Source organism: Odocoileus virginianus, chromosome 17 (genome assembly GCF_023699985.2).
Source record: "Odocoileus virginianus isolate 20LAN1187 ecotype Illinois chromosome 17, Ovbor_1.2, whole genome shotgun sequence".
NCBI lineage: Eukaryota > Metazoa > Chordata > Mammalia > Artiodactyla > Cervidae > Odocoileus > Odocoileus virginianus.
The window spans coordinates 7,919,454-7,945,195 of NC_069690.1; the positions used below are offsets into that span (position 1 = coordinate 7,919,454).

The 25,742-nt window shown below is 47.0% G+C and overlaps 1 protein-coding gene and 1 long non-coding RNA gene across 3 annotated transcripts; one reads left to right on the forward strand and one right to left on the reverse strand.

The window, feature by feature from the left end:
* LOC110149947 (uncharacterized) lies at positions 1 to 7,144 on the reverse strand. Its single transcript, XR_002317585.2, has 3 exons — positions 6,713 to 7,144; positions 6,404 to 6,555; positions 1 to 990 (listed from the first exon to the last, which is right to left on the reverse strand). It is a non-coding gene; the product is annotated as an uncharacterized lncRNA (long non-coding RNA).
* DYNLL2 (dynein light chain LC8-type 2) lies at positions 6,910 to 24,680 on the forward strand. Of its 2 annotated transcripts, none has more exons than XM_020912679.2 (3): positions 6,910 to 6,995; positions 20,320 to 20,458; positions 22,648 to 24,680. In XM_020912679.2, the coding sequence occupies exons 2-3, from the start codon at positions 20,327 to 20,329 to the stop codon at positions 22,783 to 22,785; spliced, it is 270 nt and encodes an 89-aa protein (XP_020768338.1). In that variant the 5' UTR covers positions 6,910 to 6,995; positions 20,320 to 20,326; the 3' UTR covers positions 22,786 to 24,680. The 2 variants fall into 2 exon arrangements, with proteins under 2 accessions (XP_020768338.1, XP_020768339.1); XM_020912680.2 differs by lacking the exon at positions 6,910 to 6,995 and adding an exon at positions 17,248 to 17,529.
* Positions 24,681 to 25,742: the final 1,062 nt, after the last annotated feature.

Genomic DNA, 25,742 nt, shown 5'->3' on the forward strand with positions numbered 1-25,742 from the left:
TTTAATTAAAGGAATGTTCAGTCCCCAGGGATCTGCTGGAGCGTAGTGGCCAAGTACTCAGAACAGAGAGGCTGTCACAACCCTACAACTCCCTTCTCTGCGCTAACTACCCCAGCAGCCCGTAGGCCTCCTTAGGTGGGGGAATGTTCTCTGCTCAGGCTAGGGAGGGTGAGGGGAGACCGAGGCAGCCAAGCAGAGGGGAGGCCTTGAGGTGTGGCAAGGCCCACCCAGAAGGCAGCCACCCATCGTCATACGTGGGTGACCACTCTGTTGGTCTCTGGGGTCTGAAACAATGAACTTGCTTTACTGGAGACTTGCGTTTCCTAGAAGAGTCTCTGTTGTAACAGAAGTCAGAGAGAGAAAGGGCTGCCTCGCAGTCAACCTGCTGACACATTATCTGTTCTGTAAAGTTACAAGGTCTCTATCCGTTGCTCCCAGAGATGCATTTTCTCTGTCCGACCCCGAGGGGCTCATTTAGTGGATGACAAGGAGTCTGATGGGCGGATATAGAGGGGAGACTGCAGGGGAGTGGGGAGCTCTTCTCCTGCTGGTGATTCCATTTGATGAGAAGCAGTAGTCAGACGAAAGACATGGAGTCGGAAGAGATGAGACGCAAAGCCGGAGCTGAAAGGGGAGAGTTGACTGGCGGTGAGGGAATGAAGGTAGTAGCCCCAGGGGACTGGGAGGAAGGAGCTGGCCAGGAGAGGTGGTGGGGGTGGCGGGCAGAGGGCATGGGCCTGGCCTAGACCTTCTTGGATGGGGTACATGGCAGGCCAGCCTGGAGGCAGGGGGATGCCCAAGATGACCTGTAAGGGTCCCTTCCCTCTGGCAGCCTCTGTAGAAATCCAGAAATGGGTGAACAGAAGTGGGTCGAGGGTCAATTTTCCTGAAGGAGCCCTGAGCTGGAGACGGGATGTGTTGACTCTTTATTTATTGATGAGGCTATCGATTTGAATGCAGCTTTTCCACAGGCTCCCGAGGTAGCTGGAGCTGGGAGAAGAAACCTCATGTTAGCCTCCTTTGCCCTTGAGAGGCCAGGCACTCAGATAGGCGGCCCCCACCCTCCCCTCCTTCCCCCTGCTCTCCTCACCCCTTCTGCCCTTCACCCCTGTGTGCCCTGACGGTTGGGGGCTCCAGACAACCCCTCCAGTTTCTTCTTTTTCTGAAGTCTGGCTGTTCTGGGTTCCTTCCATTGTTTAGAATGCACTCGGGCACCCCACATTCTAACAGCAGGGCATTGCTTCATTCAACTACACATTAAATTTTCAAGCTAGAAAAGACCTCTGAGATCCTCCCAGCAAAGATCTTTTGTTTTACTGAGAAGGGACAGAGGCCAAGGGGAAGCGATTTCCCCAAAGCGGCCAAGAGACAACCTGGACAAGAGTGAGGCTGGGCCTCCGAATTCTTCAGGTGAGGTGCCTTTGAGCTGTGCCGCGTTGCCACCCAATCTGGCCCCGCAACCCAGAGACGGGAGTGCATCTGAGCTGGGACTTGCTCTCTGAGACCTTTGCCGCCCGCCCCCCACCCCCACCCCATTTACAGTCTTCCAGCAGGGCCGCTCCTAAGTTTGTTTTGTACTTGATGAAATCTTTGCTTTCGGTCTGCCCCTCTGGAAAATAGGATTGAAAAGGTTCTGTATGACTGCAGGGGAAAATATAGAGGCTGGTGATAATGACTGGGCGCCCGCTCGGCCTCGCCCGGCCTTAAACGCCCTGCTTTTCCTCCTCTCTCTTGGTTGGCCCCTTTCATGAGGCCTGTCCCAGCCTTTGTGCCCCAGCACCAGCCTTCACGTGGGGCAGAGATGCCCGTGTCTACTCATCCTTGAAATGAAGATGGCTCTTCTCCCTCGGCTTTGACTCCAGAGCTCAGTTTTCCAGAGAGGCAGAAACAGGCTTTTCTAGGTGGATAGAATCAGGAGACAGGGCAAAACTGCATCAAGCACCATGGGCTGGCTCCCATCTTTGAAGACCCTGAAGTTTGGCCCAACTGAACATGGCTTTAAAGATGAGGACCATTGCATGAGGCTAGGTGGGCACTATCTTCTTAAGGTTGTTGATGTCATTGTACTTCTCCTTAGGTTGATATTTGGCATTCAATGTTCCAAGCTTTAACCCTAACCTGATTTTCTGGCCTCATTTCTTCTTTCTTCCCTTCTCACAGGCTGCACCCAAAAAGAATTCCATACAAGCACCACATTTTCTCCCTGTGTCCCAGTTGGTCTAGAATGCCTGCTCTACACATGCAGAAAACCCATGTCCTAAGACACTTTCCCTGATTCTAGCAACTGACATCAATTGAGCTCTACCAGGTGCTGGAACTTGCACTTTGTTTTCATTCTAACCTCAAAGTTCTCCCTATTTCTCCACAAGTTGGGGCTTCCTCAGTGTCTCAGTGGTAAAGAATCCGTCTGCAATGCAGGAGACTGCCTGCAATGAAGGATAGGCGAATTCATCCCCTGGGTCGGGAAGACTCCCTGGAGGAGTGCATGGCAACCCACCCCAGTATTCTTGCCTGGAGAATCCCATGGACAGAGGAGCCTGGTGGGCTATAGTCCATAGGGTTGTAAAAGAGTCAGACACAACTGAAGTGACTCAGCATGCATGTACTCACTGTAGTCTCCAGGGTCTATATTTTCAGTCAGTACACTTGATTACCTCTCAAGAAACAGCGACACTTTCCAAACTTATCTTTCTCTTCGCTAGGATTTTATCTGCATTTTCCTTTTCTCGCATCACTTTTTTGAATTTTGACTGTAACTGCTTAGATCATATGCTTTCACTTCCTCACTAGACTGTGAGTCTTCAAAAGCACGACCTGGGTCACATTTGGTGTGTCCCCAGCACAGGCCCAGTGTTAGCACATGGCAGGGGGCCATTAAATCTGTTTCGGATGAAAGAATGAATACACGACCGAATGAATCTGAATTGTAGTGAGGGCTAATGTGTCTGCCCACGGTGGAGTAGGGAGTTGGAAGTCACTTTTCTGAAGGTCCCAGCTTCACGTTTCCTTTTTAAAGGCACCATGGGAAATGAAGGGAACGGAAGCGTTTCATAGGTGAGTGAGAACAGTAGCGCAAACTCCTGCATGTCTGTAATTACAGAGCCTCTGCGAGCCGCTGCTCCTGGCAGCACGCTGGGGAAAGTGTTTTCAGTTCTCCAGATTGGGAACTGCAGGTACTACCTATTGCTTTGTGTGAGCTGACATGGCAGTGAAAGGAAAAGAGAGGAGAGGATAATAAATCCTGGGAGCGATGGCTTTGCCCGGGGCAGGGTCTGCCCTGAAAGCAGAGGCCTCCAGCGTGCATCCTACCTTCAAGGCCCACTTGCTGGGCTCAGAGGACTGTAGCCACCCTTTCTGGGTCAGACTCTGGGGACCAGTTCAGTTCAGTTGCTCAGTCGTGTCTGACTCTTTACAACCCCATGAACCACAGCACGCCAGGCCTCCCTGTCCATCACCAACTCCCGGAGTCCACCCAAACCCATGTCCGTTGAGTCGGTGATGCCATCCAACCATCTCATCCTCTGTCATCCCCTTCTCCTCCTGCCCGCAATCCTTCCCAGCATCAGGGTCTTTTCAAATGAGTCAGTTCTTCCCATCAGGTGGCCAAAGTATTGGAGTTTCAGCTTCAAAATCAGTCCTTCCAATGAACACCCAGGACTGTTCTCCTTTAGGATGGACTGGTTGGATCTCCTTGCAGTCCAAGGGACTCTCAAGAGTCTTCTCCAACACCACAGTTCAAAAGCATCAGTTCTTCTGTGCTCAGCTTTCTTTATAGTCCAACTCTCACATTCACACATGATCACTGGAAAAACCATAGCCTTGACTAGACGGACCTTTGTTGGCAAAGTAATGTCTCTGCTTTTTAATATGCTGTCTAGGTTGGTCATAACTGTCCTTCCAAGGAGTAAGCATCTTTTAATTTCATGGCTGCAATCACCATCTACTGTGATTTTGGAGCCTAGGAAAATAAAGTTAGCCACTGTTTCCCCATCTATTTGCCATGAAGTGATGGGACCAGATGCCATGATCTTAGTTTTCTGAATGTTGAGCTTTAAGCCAACTTTTTCACTCTCCTCTTTCACTTCCATCAAGAAGCTCTTTAGTTCCTCTTCACTCTCAGCCATAAGGGTGCTGTCATCTGCATATCTGAGGTTATTGATATTTCTCCCAGCAATCTTGACTCCAGCTTGTGCTTCCTCCAGCCCAGCGTTTCTCATCATGTACTCTGCATATAAGTTAAATAAGCAGGGTGACAATATACAGCCTTGACGTACTCCTTTTCCTATTTGGAACCAGTCTGTTGTTCCATGTCCAGTTCTAACTGTTGTTTCCTGACCTGTGTACAGGTTTCTCAAGAGGCAGGTCAGGTGGTCTGGTATTCCCATCTCTTTCAGAATTTTCCACAGAATTTTCCAGGGATCAGGGACTCCATATGAAACAGCCCATGGCGGGGTGGCCTCTAGCTGGATTAAGGGCAGGGTCAATCCCCTGGGAGACTTTCTCAGTTGAGGAAGAGTAACAGGAGGCTCTTGGGTGTAAGGCACTGGGCAGAGAATCATTTACAAAGTGTGTGTGCTTGTGTGTGCCTGTGTGTTTGTCCTTGCCTGAGCGTGTCAGGGGAAACGAGGGAAGTCAAAATGTGACTTGAGCTTCTTTCAGGCCCCAAGGTTAGGGAACCACCGGGGCACACTTTCTGCCAGGTTCTGTCCAAGACTCAGCTTTTCTGACAGAATCACAGACTTAGAGAACGAACTAATGGTTACAGGGGCGGGGGAAGGATGAGGAGAAGTGATAGTTAGGGAATTTAGGATGGACATGTACACACTGCTATATTTAAAATGGATTTCCAACAAGGCCCTACTGTGTAGCACAGGGAACTCTGCTCAATGTCATGTTGCAGCCTGGATAGGAGGGGAGCTTGGGGGAGAATGGATATACGTATCTATATGGCTGAGATTCTTTGCTGTCCACCTGAAACTATCACAGCATTGTTAATCAGCTATACCCCAATACAAAATAAAAAGTAAAAAAAAAAAAAAAAGATTCAGCTTTTCTGGTCCAAGTTTAGAACAAGCAGGTCAGGCCACTGGGCCATGGCTTGGGAGAATGGTTTCCAGCTCTGTCTTCATGTAAACCCACCTGTGTCTTCAGTTCTGGGTGCCCATCTCCGCACGCCCCCCCCCTCCCCATCTCCATCTCTTGACCCCTGAAAGAGAATCTCCACAGACAGGCTCACACTTCATGAGCAATGTGAATTCTCTTGGTGCTGGGTAAACAGACACCCTCCTCCCTCTATTCCTCCCCCATCCACACCTCTTAACCCCACCCAGGAGGAAGCTCATTTCTGAGAGAATTCTCAGCATAACTTGTTCTGAAAATGCTGGGGACTTGCCAGGGAACTTTCCTGGGAGGAGAGTTACTGCTGTTGCCTCTGCTGGGAAGGAGCATAGGATAGTGGCGGGCTGGGTCTCCACATAACAGGCCTGTGCAGGCCCTGTGTCCCATCTCCCAAACTGGGAGTCTAACGGTCACTGGCTGATGAGGCTTAGAAGTCAGCTAGTCAGGCCCTACCCTGAAACTTTATCTGGCTTTGAGGTGAGTCATTCATTGATCCTGCACATATTTGTTGACTACTGACCATGTGCCAGATCCAGGTGCTGTGGTGAGATACGGGGGGGTGGGGGGTACCACAGTGAACACAAGGTTCTAATCAATCTGGTAAAAGACACAGTAAGTAGGCACAGTCTTTTGTGAGTGGGGTGGGGTGAGGTCAGGGTAGAGAGGTGAAGGGAACTCTGAGAAGCAGGGGACTGGGAAGGCCTCCCAGGAGGAGATGCATCTAAGCCGAGGTGAGAAAGAGATGAATGGAGCATGAAGCCATGCAAGAGGGGAGAGTGTCCCAGACAGAGGGAAAAGCATGTGTGGAGGCCCAGAGGCTGGAGAGCACTTGTCATGTTTCAGAACTGAAAGGCAGGCAAGGGGAAGGCAAAGGGAGGAGATGGTGGAAGATGAGGCTGGAGGGAGAGGCAGGAGCTGGGCCACGGAGGACTGGAAAGCCATATGGAGTGGATGAAACTTTAGCCTAAAGACAATTGATAAGCCACTGAAAGGTTTTTTAGATGTGTGACATGTTCAGACTTGTGTTTTAGAAGGACGCTTTTTGCTTTGGTGTAGAGCAGTGCTATTTGATAGCTATATAACAAGAGCCACAAATGTAATTTAAAACTTTCTAGTAAAAATGTGAAAAGAAACAGATGAAATTAATCTTAAATAATATATTTTATCTAATCTATCAAAACTATTATCATTTATCATATAATTAGTAGAGAAACCTTAATATTTTACATTTTTTTTCACTTTTCATTTTTAAACCTTTGAAATCCAGTGTGCCTTTTGTACTTACAGCGCACCTCCGTTCGGACTAGCCACCTTTTGAGTACTTGGTAATAACCACATGTGTTTGATGGCCACCATGCTGGTCAGTGTAGACGTGGACAATGCATTTGAGAGGCGCAAGAACAGTGAGGTTGTTGCCGGTGACCGAGGGGGAGGATCCTGGCTTGGGGATAGAGACAAAGGGACAGATTTCAGAGACGTGACTCCCAGATTGTTATACCAGGCTAGGAAATAATACCTCTGGACTCTCTTTATCTGAAAGAGAAATAAACTATCTTGTTTGGGCCATTTTACTTGGAGTTTTCCCTCTACTTACGGCTGGACCTAATTTTAATGAAAATAGCTAAATGGAGATGTCCAATGGACAGATCTGATGGGTCTAAATAAGCAGAGAGACCTGAGAAATCTACATAGCGACTTGGGAGTTCCCAATCCATATCTGGCCCTTGAAGCCATGGTAACCTATGAGATCTCCAAGGAAGAATGGTCTTGTGGGATGAAGAAAAGGATCTAGAACAGAACTCTGAGGAACAGCAGCACTTAGGATGGGCAGAGGAAGAGAAGCCTGCTGAGGAGACTGGAAAGGAGCCACCAGTCAGGTAGGAAGAAAATCAGGGAAGAGCTGCTCCATGGAAGCATAGGGACGAGAGTCCCCAGGACCAGGTGGCCAACACGGGTAAAGACCGCTGTCTCTGCTTGCCTCTCCAGGTGAGGGAGGCATCGGAGAGCCCACATAAACCAAACTAGATTTCTGTTGCGGTCTCTGTCTTCAATAAAGGCTGGTCATGTCATCCTTCAGCTCACCCTTCAGTGGGCTCCATGCAGCTGACTCAGTTCTGGTTTCTGGAGCACATCCTTTGTTGCTGTTGCTATTTACTCGCTAAGTTGTGTCCGACTGTTTCTCGACCCCATGGACTGTGGCCCGCTAGACTCCTCTGTCCATGGGATTTCCAGGCAAGAATACTGGAGTGGGTTTTCATTTCCTGATCCAGGGGTTCTTCCTGATCCAGGGATCGAAGCTGTCTCCTGCCCTGGCAGGGGGATTTTTTTTTTTTTTTAATCTCTGAGCCACCAGGGAAGCCCAGCACATCCTTCAGGCCCCTCCAAAGTCTGGCCTAGCTTTTCTGTCCAGCCTGTCCTTTCCCCGGCACACTGTCCATGCCAGGCCTGTTCCTACCACTCCCTGCCTTGGCACGTGTGCTTCTCTCGACTGAAGAACCTTCCTTCCTTCCTTCCCTCCCCCTACAAATCCTGTCATGCTTCAGGACTTACTTTAAATGCCAGCTCTTCTGCTTCCTGACTCTTCTAGACTGATTAATTGCTCTCCTCCAGCCCCAGGCCCCTGTGAGCGTTTTCATCACTCTCAATCACAGCCCTCATGGTAATCTAGCTTATGTTAAGGTTGGCTGTGTCCATGTGTTCCCCCCTCAACTAGACAGTGAGGTTGGACAGCCTGAGGCTGCTTCTGGCTTCTCATCCCTGTGCCTCTTGGTGGCCTCCTTTCCACGGAGCGTGTAACAGACGTTTAAAAAATGCTTATTGAATTTCCTGGTGGTCCAGTGGTTAGGACTCCACGCTTTCACTACTGAGGGCATGGGTTCAATTCCTGGCCAGGGAACTGAGATCCCACAAGCTACACATATACAAATATAAAAAATGCTTATGGATTTAACGGAACTGTTGTCCCTCACACAGCCCCCAATATCAATGCAGTCTCTGTCTTCTCTGTCATGTTACTCCAGGGAGGATGAGGGAGACACTAAAATGGAGAGCATCCTGATTTAAGAAAGAAATAGACAAGGAGTTGGGTTTGAATCTAGCCATTCAAAGGCAGGGTCCCAGTCTGAGTTTATGCTGACCTAAGCAGCTTGTTTATCATCTAGGTGCTCAAGAATCACCTTATTAACAGAAAGGCAATAGAAAAAAATTAGTGAAATTAAAAATTGGTTCTTTGGGACTTTCCTGGTGGCCCAGTGACTAGGATTCTAAGCTCCTAATGCGAGGGACCTGGGTTTGATCCCTGGTCAGGGAACTAGATCCCACATGTTACAAGCAGGAGTTTGCATGCCACAACTGAAAGTATGCATGCTGCAAATAAAGATCCTGAGGGCCTCAACTAAGGCACAGCTAACCAAGTAACTAAATAGTTTTTAAAAAGTTGGTTCTTTGAAAAGATGAACAAAATTGACAAATCTTTAGCTAGGCTGACCAAGAAAAAAAAAGAAGACTCACATTACTAAAACCAGGAATGAAGAAAGAGACCTTAGAGAAATAAAAATGATTATACAGAAACATTATGAATAAGTATATGCTAAATTAGATAATATATATAAATGGACAAATTCTCTGAAAGATACAAACTATCAAAACTGCGTCAAGAATTAGATAATCTGAATAGACCTAAAAGAAGTAAAGAGATTGTATTAGTATTCTCAAGTGTTAGGCACTCAGGCCTGTCCGACTCTCCGTGCCCCCACAGACAGTAGCCCACCAGATTCCTCTGTCCATGGAATTCTCCAGGCAAGGATATTGGAGTGCGTTGCCATTTCCTTCTCCAGGGGGTCTTCCCAACACAAGGATTGAACCCTGGTGTCCTGTGTTGGAGGCATAATCTTTACCATCTGAACCACCAGGGAACCCCTCAAAACACCTCAGTAATTTCAAAACCTTCCACAAAGGAAAGTCCAGGCTTAGATGGCTTCACTGGTGAATTCTACCAAATGTTTAATTAATGACAATCCTTCACACTCTTCCAAAAAGTAGAATAGGAAGGAACACTTCCAACTCATTCCATGGGTCTAGTATTATTCAGATATCAAAATGATACCACAAGAAAACTATATTATCAATATCACAAATATAGATACAAAAATCCTCAACAAAATACCAGCAAAATGAAACCAGCAACATATGATAAGGATTACATGTTATGACCAAATGGGATTTATCCTAGGAATGCAATATTGGTTTAGTATTTGAAAATCAATGTAATATACCATATTAATACATTAAAGAAACCAAATCATATGATCATCTCAACAGATGCAAAGCAAGTATTTGAAAAAACTCAATAACATTTCATGATAAAAATACTCAAAAACCCCCTAGGAATAGAAGTGAACTTCCTTAACTTGACAAGAACATCTACAAAAACTCCACATCTAACATTAGGCTTAAGTGTGAAAGATGAAAGTTTTCCCCCTGAGATCAGGAACAAGTCAAGGATGTCTGCCCTCACCAATTCTATTCAACATTACACTAAACTTTCTAGCTAGGAACTTTGGCAAGAAAAAGGAACAAAAGGCACTCAGGTTGGACAGAAAGAAGTAATACTATCTCTATTCATAGATGATATGATCTTGTATACAGAAAATTTTAAAGAAAATACACACACACAAACTTTTAAGGATTAATGAATGAGATCAGCGAGGTTGCAGAATACAAAATACAATAAATGAAAACCAATTGTATTTCTATACACTAGCAATGAAAAACCTGAACATGAAATTAAGAAAATAATTTGATTTACAACATCAAAAAGAGTGCAATATTTAGGAATATATTTATGAAAATAAGTATAAGGTATATACATTGAAAATTATAACACATTATTGAAAGAATTAAAGAAGACCTAATAAATGGAAAGAAATTCTGTGTTCATGGACCAGAAAGCTTAATATTGTTAAGATAGCAATACTCCCCAAATTGATCTATGATACAACACAATCTCTACCAAAATCCCAGCTGTTTGTTTGTTTGTTTGTTTTTTTACAGAAATTGGTAATCTGGTCCTAAAAGTCTTATGGAAATGAAAGGGACCTAGATTAAACAAAGAATCTTGAAAAAGATGAGCAAAGTTGGAAGACTTACACATCCAGATTTCACAACTTCCTGCTAAGCTACAGTAAAGAAGACAGTACAGTACTGGCATAAGGATATATAGACCAATGGAAAAGAAATGACAGTCCAGAAATAAGTTCTTTTATTTATGGTCAACTGATCTTTGACCATTTAGTGATGAAAGAATAGTCTCTTCCATTAAACATGTGTGACAATTAGATATCCACATGCAAAAACAATCTCACACCACACACAAAAATTAACTCAAAATGGATCATTCTAAAACTCTTAGAAGGAAACACAGGACACACCTTTGTGATCTCAGGTTAGGCAATGATTTCTTGGGTGTGACATTGCAAGCACAAGGGGACAAAAGTAAAAATAGGTAAATTGGTCTTCATCAAAATTAAAAATAATAGTGCTTCAAAGGTGAAGCACAAAAGTGAAAATACAGTTCAGAGAATGGGAGAAAATATTTGTGAACCATGTCTCTCTGTAAGATGAGAACACCTGCAACTCAACAATAAAAAATATCCAAATTTTAAAAAATGAGCGAAGGATCTGAATAGACATTTCTCCAAAGAAAATACACATTGCAAATAAACATAGGAAAAGATGCTCAACATCATTAGTTACCAAGGAAATACAAATGAAAACCACAATGAAATACAAATGAAAACCACTTCACACACACTAGGCCAGCTGTGATAAAAAAAGACATATAATAATAGGTGTTGGTGAAGATGTAGAGAAATCACAATTCTTCACACAGTGCTTGTAGGAATACAAAATGGTGCAGCTTTAAAAAAAATAGTCTGACCATTTCTCAAAAAGTTAAGTGTGCTCTCAAAAAGCTGTGTGCTAAGATGCTTCAGTTCTGTCTGGCTCTTTGTGATCTAAGGACTGGAGCTCACCATGTAGTCTCCTCCATCCATGGGATTCTCCAGGCAAGAATACTGGAATGAGCTGCTGTGCCCTCCTGCAGGATATCTTCCTGACCCAGGTATTCAATCCACATCTCTTATGTCTCTTGTATTGGTAGATGGGTTGTGCCACCTGGGAAGCCCCTTAAAACCCAGCAATTCCTCACTTAAGTGTATATTCAAGAGAAGTGAAAATATATATCATTGCAAAACTTATACATGAATGTTCACAGAGGCATTATCCATAGTAGCTAAACAGTGGAAATAACCCAAATGTTCACCAACTGATGAATGGATAAACAAGATATAGTATGCTCATACAGTGAAGTTTTAACCAGTCATAAAAAGAATGAAAGGCTATACAAAAGACAATTACAAAAGGCTATAACCACATATTTTATAATTGTTTATATGAAACATCATTATTAAAAGCTTATATGAAATGTCCAGGCAAATCCATAGAGATGGAAAGTAAATTAGTAGGGACTTGGAGAAAAGGGAGGCAGGATTGTCAACGAGTATGGGGTTTCTCTTTGGGGTGGTGCAAATTCTCTAAGATTAGATGGTGGCAATGGTTGCATAGCTCTATGAATAAAATAAAACCCACCAAATTGTGCAATTTTAAAAGGTGAATTTATGGTATATGAACTATAAAATATATGTGTGTGTATATATATACACAAATATATATACATAAAAGTTTCTTTTAGGTCTATTCAGATTACATATACATTACTGTGTTGAAATGTAAGGTAGGCCTCCATTTCCTGGTGAGAAGGGTAAATTTTTTTCCAACTGGAATATGCCATAATATGCCTGACAAGGCAAAGTTTTCTTCTCCAAAATTGTCTTCAGAAAGGAAGGCAAAGTGGTGCAGGCCTCAAGTTTTAGAGCTCCTCTCACCATTTCCCACCTCACTCTAAGGGGTTTAGGGTGAGAAATCACAGTGTATTTTTTTGTAACAGTGGAGATGAGAATCCCCTCATAAATAACATTGGTTCCCATTCTTCTTTAAAAATTCATTTAGTTAAAAAAAAACAACTGGCTGTACTGGGTCTCTGTTGCGGCATGGCATGTGGGATTTTAGTTCCCCATCCAGGGATCGAACTGGTGTCCCCTGCCTTGAAAGACAGGTTCTTAACCACTGGACCACCAGAGAAGTCCTCTCTAGCTCCCACTCTTGAGGCTCTCTGTGGTTTCTGCTCACCCAGTACCCACTCTCTTGCCTCTTGTAAATGCATGTAGATTTTCCTCTCATCTATAACCCCATCCATCTCAGAAGGTCTGTTAGGCTGCTGTTTATGTCCATGGTCAAAAGGCGGACTTACGATTCAATCTGCCCAATCAGATGCCATTCTTCGGGAATTTGGATCAGGAGTGGGATGACTCAAAGAAAAACCTGGAGATTTGTCACAACTGGTCTGCCCTGAGGAGACAGTTCCATGGTTGCAGGTCCCTGGAGTCAGAGGAGGTATTCGGGTCCTGCTTTTTTTCTTCAGGTATTTCTTGCACCCAAGAATCCTAACTTGGCCTTTTGGATATTCAATAGCTGACACAATCTGTACCATTGTCTTGGTTCTTCCACAGCAGGGGCAGGATTCCTTGGGACTGTCCAGACAATGAAGGAAAAATTGGTGGTTTCCTTATGATTTAGTGGTTTCCTAAATCATAAGGAAACCACTACTTCCATTGGAGCATCTTTTTCTTGGTTCCTTCTTGGTGACCGTTTGCTTTAATATTTTAATTGAAGCTCTAAACATTAATTGACTCTTAGCTATATTAAGTTGCTTTGTTAGTTGAGGGAATAAAAGGCAAACAAAATCATATCCCACCTTTGGTGGGTGGTGTGAGTGTAGCGAAATGCTCTTTGAATTCAGACTACAATGGATAGACAAAGAACAGGAAAGAAGCATTTAAACTTAACCTAAGGGAGAGGCTCTTAGCCTGAGAAATTTCTTCCATCCACAGGGAAGATGCCCCTTGGGATAGAGCATTGAAACAAGAGAATCAGACTTTGGGGCTGACAGGGACCTTACAGAAATGACCTGACTAGAGCCAAGTTGGGTTTCAGACTTCATCTTTGACTCCCAGTCCAGTGCTCATCTCTTCAGTTTCCAGCCATGTGGTTGACCTTGGCTGGCTCCTCTAAGTTTCAAGGGACTGGGGAGGAGGAGGGGCAATATTTGGGACTTAGTAAATGGTTGCTTAGGGAAGTATGTCTTGCAAGGCCACCCAAAAAATCAGCAAATTCCAGTAGTTCTAGTTGGACTGTTTTCCTTAAGTTTTCCCAGTGGGGACTTGGCAGAAGGAACTGGGACCAGAGTTTGCACGGCAATATGATATGTGTTTTTGTTCCCACCCTTCTTCTCCATCCTCCTGGTGTCCTTGAAACAAGTCAATAGCAAAAGGGCTTGGTGAAATGATCTCTGTCACTGCCATGGTTTCTTCCCTATAGGCGACCCTGTCAGCTGAAGTGAAAGAGCCTTGATGGTCTTTACCTTACAGTGTAAGGATATCAGGCAAATACCCAGAGAATGTGAGAAGGAAATCAATTCAGAAATCAGGCTTGACGTTTCCCCAGGGCTGACAATGACTTACCTTAGCTCGCAACTTGCACTGGGCAGTAAGGACCCAGTTCTTTGAGCAGAAAAGAGATGAAATGTGCCCTTCCAAGCTGTATTTTTCAGTCATTAATGCGCATGATCAGTTTAACTAATACCTATACAGAGAATTTCCCGTGTTCTAAGAACTGTGTCAGGTTCTGCAGCCCACACATAAATAAGAAGTGATCCCTGTGTGCAAGGAACTACAAACATAAGACAGACCAGTTTAATTAAATGGGGTTGGTGATAAGTCCTGGATGTTACTGAAACAGGGTAGGGGCATGCTTCCCACCAGGGATTCAGGGAAGTCTTCCTAGGGGCAAAGAGCCAGGAAAGAAAGCCACAAGCCTCACAGGCAAGAGAACCACATGAACAAAGGTGTGGAATCTGGGTGTAGGGGAAGCCACAGGTAACAGCTTACTCTGTTACTCGAGCATGAAGAGGGAGATAGGGCAGAGAGGCCGGAGTTCATTTGTTGGGGGTGGGGAATGGAGGGAGAGGAGGGGAAGTAAGTTATGGGAAAGAACAGGGTCTTTTTTTCTGAGCAGGGAAGAGGAAAGTGCCTGGGAGATTCACATTTTAGATAGGTCACTGCCACTGCCATGTGGATTTGGGGAGCAAGAGTCAAGAACGGGGGGGGCAGGGAACCTACTGAAAGTGATGATGAGTGCCAGTTGCAGGGTGTACACAATGAGAATGAGGCACTCCTAATGAAAGGGACATGGACTGGAGAAATGGCCAGGAGGTGACTGACGATGGAGATAGAAATGTGGTAGGGAAATCAGGCGGGCTTGTGGGTTTCTGAGGTGGTTGATGGGGCCAGGAACTGAGGGAAGAAACACAGGAAAGGAAAATAAGTCTGTAAGAGAGATGTTGATGATGGCTAACATTTATTAAATACTTATATGGACCAGGCATTGTGCCAAGAGTTTTTCATGCATCTTCTCATAACTTTATAAAGTACGCATTATTATTCTTGATTTATAGATGAGGAAAATGAAACTTTGAGATGTTAAATGGGTTGGCCAGATCTGCACAGCTGGCTGCGTGGTGGGAAGAGTTTAAAATCCAGGCATTCTGGCTCCAGGGCCAATGCTCTTAATGACCAGGCAGGATATATGTGTATGCAAAGAGTCCAAAGAGCCTGTGGGGCACCCACAGTGGAGGTCTGGAATTTAGTGAGCCCATCAAGACTTAGACCATGGTGTAAACTACTTAAGTTGACCACAGTCCCCCGGGGAATCCTTAAGTTAAAGAAGTAGCCAGTGGGTAAGGGGCTCACAAGATATGACAAAAACGTAAGTCCCAGATGATCTTTAAATCTGAAGACATGGCTCTGCTATCCGCGCAACCGAAAACTGGTCAATCATGAACCTGTAGTAGTATCAAATAGAAATGTCCACCAAGTTAAGCAGATACATTAATTACAATAGTTACTAGGCTGTATAGTAATTATCCTAAACAGTAAGCACTTTACATAAATAGTAGTAATTAGTATAGCACAAGTTTCCAAAACTGTGTTCTGTGGAATAGTTCCTGGAGATGTTAATAAAAAAAGTCTGCATAAAGAAGGTCTTTGGAGTCAGATGAGCTTAGGAAATGCTGGTATAATTAAATAGGGCACCCAATGCCTTATTTATAGTTTAATTTTTTTCTCTGTTAGGATAGTGGAAAAGCTAAAAGTGTAGGCACTGGGAACAGACAGCCTGGGGTTAAATACTGCCGCTGACCAGCTAGGTAATTTGGGGCAAGTCACTGAACTTCTTTGAGGTAGTTTCCTCCGGACTATATATGCCCCACCCTCCATTCATTCACACTGACGCTGACATCAGAATACCCTTGGTGTGAGGGGCTACCACAGGTCTTGCCTGTTTCTTTGAAATCTGACTGAGGTTGAAGATGATAGAGCACGTTGCAAAAGCGGGACTGAAAGGGGATGATTTTCCACGTTCCCCCTGACTCATAATGAACACTAAATTATGATGCTCCAAAGAGCAGGAGAGGGCCAGAAAAAGTCCAACTTCCTGACCATGGTTTGGGGCAATGAAGGGAAACTGACAGGAATGAATGGAAGCTTCTTAATCACACTGTGTGGGCCAAATGCTTGGCTCCCAATAAAGACTCTCTGTTTTCCCTGATAGCTCAGTGGTAAAGAATCCGCCTGACAATGTAGGCGACTCGGTTCAATCCCTGGGTCAGGAAGATCCCCTGGAGAAGGAAATGGCCACTCACTGCAATATTCTTGCCTGGGAAATCCCACGGACAGAGGAGCCTGACTGGCTACAGTCCATGGGGTCACAAGAGTCAGAAAGCACTTACTGCCTAAATAACAACAAAAGACCCTCACCAACCCTTACAGTAGATACTTCCTTTGTGAAGCAGGTGGACGGGAAAAGAGCAGCTGTTTCTCTCTCTCCTTTGGCGGTGGGCGGGGTGGCCTGGAGGGCGCACACTCTCCCAGCGTGCACAGGTGTTTTACACACCCACCCACAAACACCAGGCGGACTGCTGCCTACAAGCATCACTTTTCAGCCTAGAGGCCAGGTCCGGGCCTAAAACATGGTGGTATGCCAAGGGCTCCCCCGTCTCTGTTCCTTGTTTATAAGATGAGGAATATGGATGGGGTGAATTTTAAGAGTCCTGGCAGTCCTGACGTACTTTGGTTTGTACCTCTAGAAGGTTCTATTCATTCTCCCTCCGGTCCCGTCTAACCAGACGGTTAGGGCTGACTGACCAAAAATGGCTTACTTTCATCTCTCTTCCATGGGCCTGTGTATCGAAGACAAACCTCCCCTCTCACAATTGTGCGTAGGGTCTGCCTCCGTCGCTTTTGAAGCTAAACAGCAGCTGGAGTCCCAGCTGGGAGCTTAGGTCTCGGGGCCTTAAGACTCTGGAACAAAGAGCAGAAGGGAAGAGGCCTTCCCAGAAAGTGCGGGGAGGGGAGCCCTGGGGCTGTTTATGGCTTCACCTCTCCGAGGTGCCGGCTGTCCTCTCCTTCCCACAGTTTTGGGGGGAGGGAAGGAGTCCGGTTTTCCTTAGAGCTGATGACTTCACCTCCTTCCTTTCCTCTTTCAAAGGTTAGGATCTCTACCCCTTTCCCATCTGCTCCCAGCATTTGAAATTTCCATCCCACTCTTCCTTTTTATTCTTCTTCGGATTGGGGTCTTGCGGCCCCTCCCTCTTTTTCCCTCACTTTGAACCTTGCCTCTTTATTCCTTTTTAGGCCTGGCCTCTCCAGCCCTGGGTAGAGGGGTCTGCATACTTCTTTTTTCTCTTCTGAAGGCCACGACTCCCTCCCCCAACTCTTTCCCGCTCCCCTTCCCCACCCCCACCCTGCGCCCCGAGGCATTGTGGGAGGAAACAAGATGTGGGGCGAGAGCGGCGCGGGGAGAAGCCCGCAGTGCGGGGCCGGGCGGGCCCAGCCAATGGGGAGCGCGGACGGCGGCGCGCGCGGCGGGGGGGCGGGGGCGGGGCGCTATTTCAGTGGGGACCGCGCGTCGGCAGAGCAGCGGCAGAGCGGAGCGGAGCTGTGAGGCGCCAGCGCGGAGCAGGCGGATCGGCGAGCGCGAGGTGGAGCGCGGGCGGCCGGGAAAGCTCTAGGGCGGACGGCGGCGGCGCGAGCGCTCGGCCCGGGCCTGCGGGAGCCGGAGACCGCGGCGGCGGCGGCGGCTGCTGCCGGAGGAGCCGAAGGGACACCGCCCTGCCCGCGCTCTGCCTCAGGCCATCGCTGCTCCCCCGGGGCCCCGCGAGAACTCGCCTCTGTGAAGGTGAGCGGTGGATGGGGGCGCCCCGGGGCGGTGGCCCGACGCGCTAGGTTCGGCCTCGAGGCCCGGAGCAGGTCCGGCTTCGGCGTGACGCCCCCGGCGCCTCTCTGGCCAAGGGTTGCGCCACCCTGTACCCTCGGACCTCGGGGCGCGGCCGGGGCCCCCGGCTGCAGCTGTGAGGCCTCCAGCCCCCCGGGATCTTCCTGTGCGCACGGAGGCCATGGTGTCGGGGCCGAGGGAGAGCGGCGGAGCGGGCTCGGGCGTGACGCGGCTCCTCCCGCCGCCACCCTCTGGGGCGTCCTTCCTGCAGCGAGGACGCCCCGTCACTCCGGCGCTGCTCCAGGCCGGGCGGGGGAGGGCGGCCGGCCGGCCGGGTGGAGGTGGCGGGGAGGATGCTTTCTCATCGCCCAGGTGCCGGCCTTCGGGACTGCAGCCCTCTGGAGGATGGGGTAGTGGAGGGAGACGGCCCCTTGGGGTTCCGAAGGGAGGAAATACAAGCGTTGTGCGTGTTGGGGGCTGGGGAGGGCGGGTCGTGTCGTTCGAAAGCTTGTCCTTTTTGTCGCAAGGCCGGGAATAGAGGAGGGGGAGCTGTCCTGGAGTGCCCTCTTTGCTTTTTAGAGGAGCCCCTGGCTCGTGACTGAGGCAGCTGGCCTGGGGCCCTCTGGTCATCCTTCAGTCTGGAGGCCCAGGTCTCTAGCTTCTCCCCCCTCCCCTCTCCCGGGGGGAAGGGCTACGTTGGCCCCTCCCTTCCCTTTTTCTCCCTGGCACCTTGGACAGGGGAGGCTGGGGCTAGGCCACCTCTCTGACGCCTGGGGGGCCAGGGGTGAAGAATCGTGGCATTGTAGTCACAAGACCAACATTATGTAACTGCAGGCTCTCCTGGAGGGTAAGGTAGCTTTTAATCACTGTGACAAAGTTGTTCCTTTGGACTTTTGAGGATGAGGCAGTGGAGCAGGTTAGCTTGCTGGGAAAAGGGATGCTGATTTCATACTGTAACCGGGCCGCACTCCCACCCTTGGGTTTGTGAACAGTGCTCCCTTCTGAGTGGTAACCTGGGATAGGCCACCAGGTGACACTAGTTTTCCCCACACTTAGTGAGCCTTAGAATATTCTCTGTGTTGCTGTTGTACCTTTGCTCACACCCATTGAAGGTGCTGCATTTATTTCAACCATTGTTTTTTAAAAAAAGATGCTGATTTGCCTCAGGTCATAATAGGTAGGCCTTGAACTGGGTTCTCCTGACCTCTTCTTCAGCCCCAGGTGGTACTCACAGACTCCTCTTGAGGCTCTTGACTATTTCTCTCAGAAGTGTGGGAGCAGAGGGCGCTGGGGCACTAAGCCATTTCTCTGCCACTTCTTGCTGAAGTAGAACCAGCCCTGCTTATTTTGACAGTGCGAGACAAAGGTGGTACTTTGGATGCACTAAAGGGCTGCCTGGTTAGCAGCTGGTATGTGTGCATCCTTTGCATCTGGTGCAGGCTGAAGTAGTCATGAATTCTGCTTCCCTTTCCACCCATCCAACCCACAGGTTAGTGTGGACTCAGATCAAGGTGGCCTGGAATGATATACCAGGGATCTCTCCTTGAGCAGACAGGTGTAGCTTTGTATCAGACAGGGCTGAAACAGCAGCATCTTTTGCCCACTGGGCTGATCGCAGAGTGGTGCTTAGGGGAATAGTACCTGGGAGGGGGGATATAGATTTTTGCTGCAGGGACTGTGGTCAAGGACAGAGGACAGGATTTTGCAGCTCATCTCTGTTCCTGCAAAGCACTTCACATGCCATAGACTGCTAGGCAGGCCCTGGGCAGCCCACTTGGAATTCTTGTTATCCTAGGGAGGGACTATGCAAGGTCTGCCCTGGAACTTTGATTGCTATAGGGTGAATGCAGTGGCTTAGATGACAGGGTTATCAAGCAGTGCAGTTAAAATAGTAATTCTTTACGTTTTGTTGTCTCTGTCACCATTGGGCATTGGTAGCCTAGGACTTAGCAGTCTTCTTATGTGAAGGGCTAGATAGTAAATATTTTAGGCATTACAAGCCATATCATCTCTTGCAACTGCTCAACCCTGCCATTGTTCTGCCGTTGTAGGGTGTTTCTATAAAGCTATTTATAAAAGCAGGTGGTGGGCTGAATCTGGTTAATGGGACAGACCACTGTGTAGACTGCCCTTGTTCACAGTGTTCTCATATAACCTCATTTTTAATTCTTTATAACAACTCCTGATAGAGAGCTATCCTCATTGCTAAAATGGAAGTAATCAAATGCAGAAAGGCTGAGTGACTTGTTCAAGGACCAGACCTAATTCATCTTCCTACTGTGATGCCAATGATATAATAATGGTCATTAAATCAAGGGCTTATTATGTTCAGGTGTTATACCACCTGGTTTACCCTCAGGTTAACTCAAGTCCCCATTTTAAGATGATAAACAGAGCACAAAGGTTAAGTAACTTGCCCAAGGATATAGCTGGGAGCTGGTATATTGTAGTATTTTGGCTGTTGATGCTGTTCAGAATACTAGAAATAGATAAATTTAGAGTTGGAAAAGCCTCATTTTACATACAAAAACTGACGGCTTACATCTTTTTAACTATTTGCCTTGTGTTTCCCAGACTTGGCAGCGTCATCTCTGCTAAAATCTTAGGATCTCCCTCTTACAATGCTTCGTGTCTGTATTTTCTGTTGCCCTTACCTTTTGTGATGCTTTCTCCCGCTGAGGCCCCACACCCAGCTGTTCCTGTTCATTGCCAGGAGCACAGGGTTGCAGCCTCACCTCTCTGCTTCTTCTGCAGTGTCACCATGTCTGACCGGAAGGCAGTGATCAAGAATGCAGACATGTCTGAGGACATGCAGCAAGATGCTGTTGACTGTGCCACACAGGCTATGGAGAAGTACAACATAGAGAAGGACATTGCTGCCTATATCAAGAAGGTGTGCTGGGAGAACTGTGGCTGGTGGTTGGGATAGCTCACCTATGCCCCAGGGAGGGCTGGAGCTGGGAACATAGGAAAGTAGGTACATTCCATGCAGACAGAACCCTGGGAACTTGCAGAGCAGGTAAATTGGGAAATGAATCTTATTTCCTAAAGCATTCACCTTAAGAGTTCTTAATAGGAACTGTGCTGGGGTGTGTGTGTGTTTACAGATAATTATGTGACTGCAGAACAACAGGGTGTGAAACTTCAGGATTAAATATAACTGTCCCAATTCAGAACTATTCAAAATGAAGATCAGGGATTTTTGAATGGATAAGATCATAAACAAATTTTTGGGGAGCTGCATCATTTAAAGTGGGGTAGCCCTATAGTAATTCTCATTATGTAAGAGATTTCCTTTTATTCTCTTTAAAAGGACCCCTGGTGGTCCACTGGTTAGGACTCAGCGCAGTCACTGCTGTGGCCTGGGTTCAGTCCCTGGTCAGGGAACTGAGATCCCACAAGTCGACTTGTGCGCCCCTGCCCCCCATAAAAAATGGACTCAAGTACTAATTACCTTCTCCCTACCTTCTTAAGGAAGGGGTGTGCTTGAAAATTAATAGATGAACATTATTGGGGCAGTAGATATATATATCGGAGAAGGCAATGGCACCCCACTCCAGTATTCTTGCCTGGAAAATCCCATGGATGGGGGAGCCTGGTAGGCTGCAGTCCATGGGGTCGCTAAGAGTTGGACACGACTGAAGTGACTTAGCAGAGATATATATATATATATTTTTTTCTTTTTTTGAATAGATAAGCATTATTGGGGCAGTAGATTTAATCCCTGAATGAATGGGTGAATAGATACAGTTAACATGTATATAGTGAGGAAGCTGCTGAGCTAGAGGTGAGAGGTGGTACTCAGGGTCCCTAATTTCCAGTCAGGGTCCATGTGCATTGGTGGCATAGTCCCAGTCTGATAATGTCAGCTCTAGTATCCCAAGGATGCCTAAGAGCCATGGCATTATGGTCCATACAGGTGGTATAGTGTCCTTGGGTTTTACAGCGCTCTTTGTTGTCTGTGTGTGGTATGAGAAGTGGAAACTGGAGTTCTGAGAGACTTTTTCTGTGTGTGTAGCCAAGGGATGCAGAGCCAGCAAAGCTGCTAGGGGTGCTGGTTCCTTGTTGAGTGATGCTTTTTCTGTTCTTTTCAGGGAGAAAGTGTAGAATCAGGGACTCTCAGGAAAATCCTTAGATTATATCCAGTCCTGCTTCCTTGTTTTGCTTATGGAGAAGCAACTATGGATCTCCTATGTTACTCAGTCTTCAGTTAGGAGTAAAGATCTATGTGGTGATCCATGCCCTTTCCACTGTTTGCCAATACCTTTTGGAGTCATGTGGTATGGGGGCTGTGAGAAAACTAAACAAGTTGTTGGTTGAGCTCCTGGCAGACAGAGCTCCAGGGTTGGCAGCATTGCTGAGCCTGTGGTGGAGGGTTGTCTCCTTTCACAGTCATGGCAGGATGCATCTAGAACCGAGCCATCTGTTTTCTGCTGGGTTCACAGGGTGGCAGGGCCTGTCTGATTAGGTCCTGAGGATTTCCTTGCTGGCTTTTGATGTTGAACTTAGATCCCTGAGAGAAGTGAGGGAATTGCCTCCTTCTCATGACTGAGGCCCTTGTTCTTTGCTTACAGCTCACATAGTGCCTGGCGCACTGCAGTGCCTTTAAAGTTGGCTTAGACAGAATTGCTCCCTGTTCAGTCCTCATTTTGCTCTAGTGTCTTGGTTTTTGGCATTTGGAAATGCTAGTTTAGTAGTGTGAAATGTGAGTGGCAAGTCAGGGAGACATGCTTCTCTTACTCAATGCTGTGTGACATCACTGGAGTGATTCTTAATTCTGCTGGTTTTTCTGGTTCCCTTGCTGAAGAATCGCGGGGTGGGCTTTTGAGTACTGTAGCTAGAGAGACAAGAGATGTTAGGGGTGTAAAGTTCTAGAGAGAAATAATGGAACCTTTGTGGTATTATATTATTAACGAAGGAGTGTCCTAGCCAACCTTAGAACCTGAGCTCCTGAAGTTGAGAGAACTGAGGCCATAGACTGGGGGTGGGGTGCGGGTGATAGCTAAACCAATCAGACTCTTATTCTGATTTCTCATCCTCCAGCTGTCCTAATCACCTTTCTTCTTTTTATTCTTCTTTTAGGAATTTGACAAGAAATATAATCCTACCTGGCACTGTATCGTGGGCCGAAATTTTGGCAGCTACGTTACACATGAGACAAAGCACTTCATCTATTTTTACTTGGGTCAAGTTGCAATCCTCCTCTTCAAGTCAGGCTAGGTGGCCACAGTGAAGGTGTCAGTGGCGGCGGCAGCAATGGCAAGCAGGCAGCGTTGCTGGGACTGTTTTGCACTGGGGCCAGCATCAGGATGTCCTCTCCAATGGCTGTGCTACTGCATGGACTGTATACTCGATTTCATGTGTATGTCGCAGTAAACAAAACCAAACTTCTTTCTGTTTAGTTGCCTGGGGAAGAAGGCTGCTTTATGTTTATTTTTCAAGACTTAAATTTTTTTTTGGGTTGTATTGCACTAGGAAATCTCTCCCACTCCTCCCTTTTCTCTTTCTCTCCCTATACAAATAAAAAGCCCTCAACAAGGCCTGTAAGACTAGGAGGGCTGGGGAAAAGAAATAGGTTTCTGGAGGTGGAACTAAAACTGCAGCTGCCTCTTCCTGGTGGTGGATGCTGCTTTAGGAGGGCCAGGGAGGCTGTGGGAGGGACAGTGTTAGGATTGACAAGGAGAGAGGGATAGAATGGAGGGTAGGGGGATTGATCTAGTACCAGGGAGAATATTCCACTGAACTGTGATTCCACGGCTTGGGGCAGGGGTTGGGGCTGGATTCTTTAAGGGGCCCTGAGACGTGTTTGTCTGTGGTGTGTGGGAGTGGGGAGCAGACTTGTCTTGCTGTCTTTGTCAGAAGAGTTTCTAAGTAAGGGCTGTGTCTTTGTGGATTACCTTCTTTTATTCTTCCTGCCAGAGCTCATGCTTGGAGGATGTTGAGGGTAGGATTAGCTGGATTTTGTTTGTTTTGTTTTCATTCTTCCCTCCTTCTGTCTGCTCCCTGCTTAGCCCTTGGTTTTCTCATTCCTCTGGAGTTCTCTTAGAGCAGCCCCTGTTAGTTGGCTGGCAAGGGAATTTCTGATGACTAGTTCTTAGTTAGGTCTTAGCAATCAAACCAAATCAATGTTTCCCTTGATTTTGCTCTGTGTATATGTGTGTGAATGTATGTGTGTATTTTGGTTTGGGGTAGAGGGGAGGGAGGGGCAGGACTGTGGAATCTCTCCGGTATATGGGTAGATAAGTGGACCTATGTTAACCTCTGGGGCATCTGTTTTGGGGGTGAGTATGGGTATCACCCCCCTCAGCCATCTGGCCTAGACACCGCTTGCCCTATGGCCATCTGCTCCCAGGAGGGCTTTAGGAGGATAGCCCATTATGAGGTGGCCATGCTACCATCTATTCTGGAGCCTAGTCTCAGTGGTGAGGGAAAGTGACTTTGTGAAATGTGGCAGCCTCTTTTGGGAGGCAGGATGGAAGTGATAAAGGGCTGTTGAGGGGCTTTGGGGGAACTTCAGAGGAGGTCAGTCTTGCAGTGGTGAAGCCAGGAATTTGGAGATGGAGCAGGGTCACTAGTGGTAGGAGATTCCAAGGGGAGTGCTGGGGAAATCTGTGGATCAAAAGGGATGGGGTGGGGGATGGGGCGGGGGGGGAAGTCATTGCTGATTGAGCTATTGATTCTTATAAATTGCATTGAAAACTCTCATGTGTAGGGTTGATGCTGTGGGGGGTTTGGGATCCAGCTCATTCTCTTTTTCTTCCAAGTCCATCCTTGGGGTTGGTGGGGAGGCAGGAGAATGCCCCCTTCCCAAGCCTTTAGTGTGTACTGAGCTTTCTTTTTGATGCTGACAGGGGAGGGTGGGGACTTGGATGGTGAGTGAGTTCCCCATATCAAATCGTTTGGTGGGCACAATGCTGAGTGCTTGATTTTAGGTTTTATTTTTTTATGAATGTCTAGATCTGTTTCCCCCTGCCCTCCCAGACTTGTGTGGCCATTTGGAAATGTCTAGTTTGTGTTCATCTCTCCCTCATTTCTGGAGCAGGGGCTGAGACCCCGCCACATCTCCTGTGCTCTGCATCCACGCCTCTTTTGGACATTAAAGGTCAATTGATGCACTTCTGAGCTGTTTGGGTTTCTTTGGGGGTAAAGGGGGGATGGTTTGGTTGGTGGCAGTGGTGCCACATGGGTGGGGTGGGTATATAGTGTGGAGTAGAATGGGGCTAAAGAGATACTGATTGGTCTGAATCCGGTCTTAGTTGGAGGGCCAAGGCTTGGGGCCCTTAAGTGAAGGAAAATAACCAGCAGCACTCACCCACAAGATTTCTTGGGTCATTGGTGGAGATGGTTTAGTGAGCTGCATTTTGATTCTTCTGTATGATAGATGCTGAGACTGGAAGACCATGTCTCTTAGCTAAATCCTCCTCTAGCCATTCAGGAATGGAGAAGCTGAGGGCCTTTAGCAAGATGGAACCTGAGTGGTTCTCTGACTCCTGGGTTATCTGCTTGTCTAGCTTGGGGCTCCTGCCCACATACACCTGGAGAAGCCAGCAGTACTGAGATGCTTCTGAGAGTAGCTGCCCAGGCCGGTGACCCTAAGCCATTTGTCTAGGCTTACGGCTATAATCCTTGTGGAGGGTGCTAGGGAGCAGAGATGCTTTATACTCATTTCTGTTCTCATTTACTGAGAAACATTTGAGTTTTATACTTGAGCCTAAGATGCTGTTCACAAAGAATAAAACAGGGAAGTTCTTGTCTTTTGTGACATGTACATTCTAGTGGACAGAGCTGACATATGCAATGAAAAGCCGGTAGTGATGGATAATAGTAGAGTTAGTCACTCAGTTGTGTCTGACTTTGCGACCCCTGGACTGTAGCTTGCCAGGGTCCTCTAACCATGAGATTCTCCAGGCAAGAATACTGGAATGGGTATTCCCTTCTCCAGAGGATCTTTCCGACTCAGGGATTGAACCTGGGTCTCCTGCGTTGCAGGCAGATTCTTCACCATTTGAGCTACAGGGAAGTAGTGATAAATACTATCAAGGAAATGAACTGGGCAATGAGCTGTTGGTGTTGGGAGTTAGGTAGGTCAAGTTCCTTCACATAGGAAGTTTATGGGCTGGATCTTAGGGAGAAAAACCCCCAGGGCAGTGAGGTCCTAAGGAAGTAATAGGGGGGAC

Coding starts and splice junctions, on each gene's coding strand:
- DYNLL2 (XM_020912679.2), top strand. CDS start 20,327: ATGTCTGACCGGAAGGCAGTGATCAAGAATGCAGACATGTCTGAGGAC. Junction 20,459..22,647: donor TTGCTGCCTATATCAAGAAG/GTGTGCTGGGAG, acceptor TTCTTCTTTTAG/GAATTTGACAAGAAATATAA.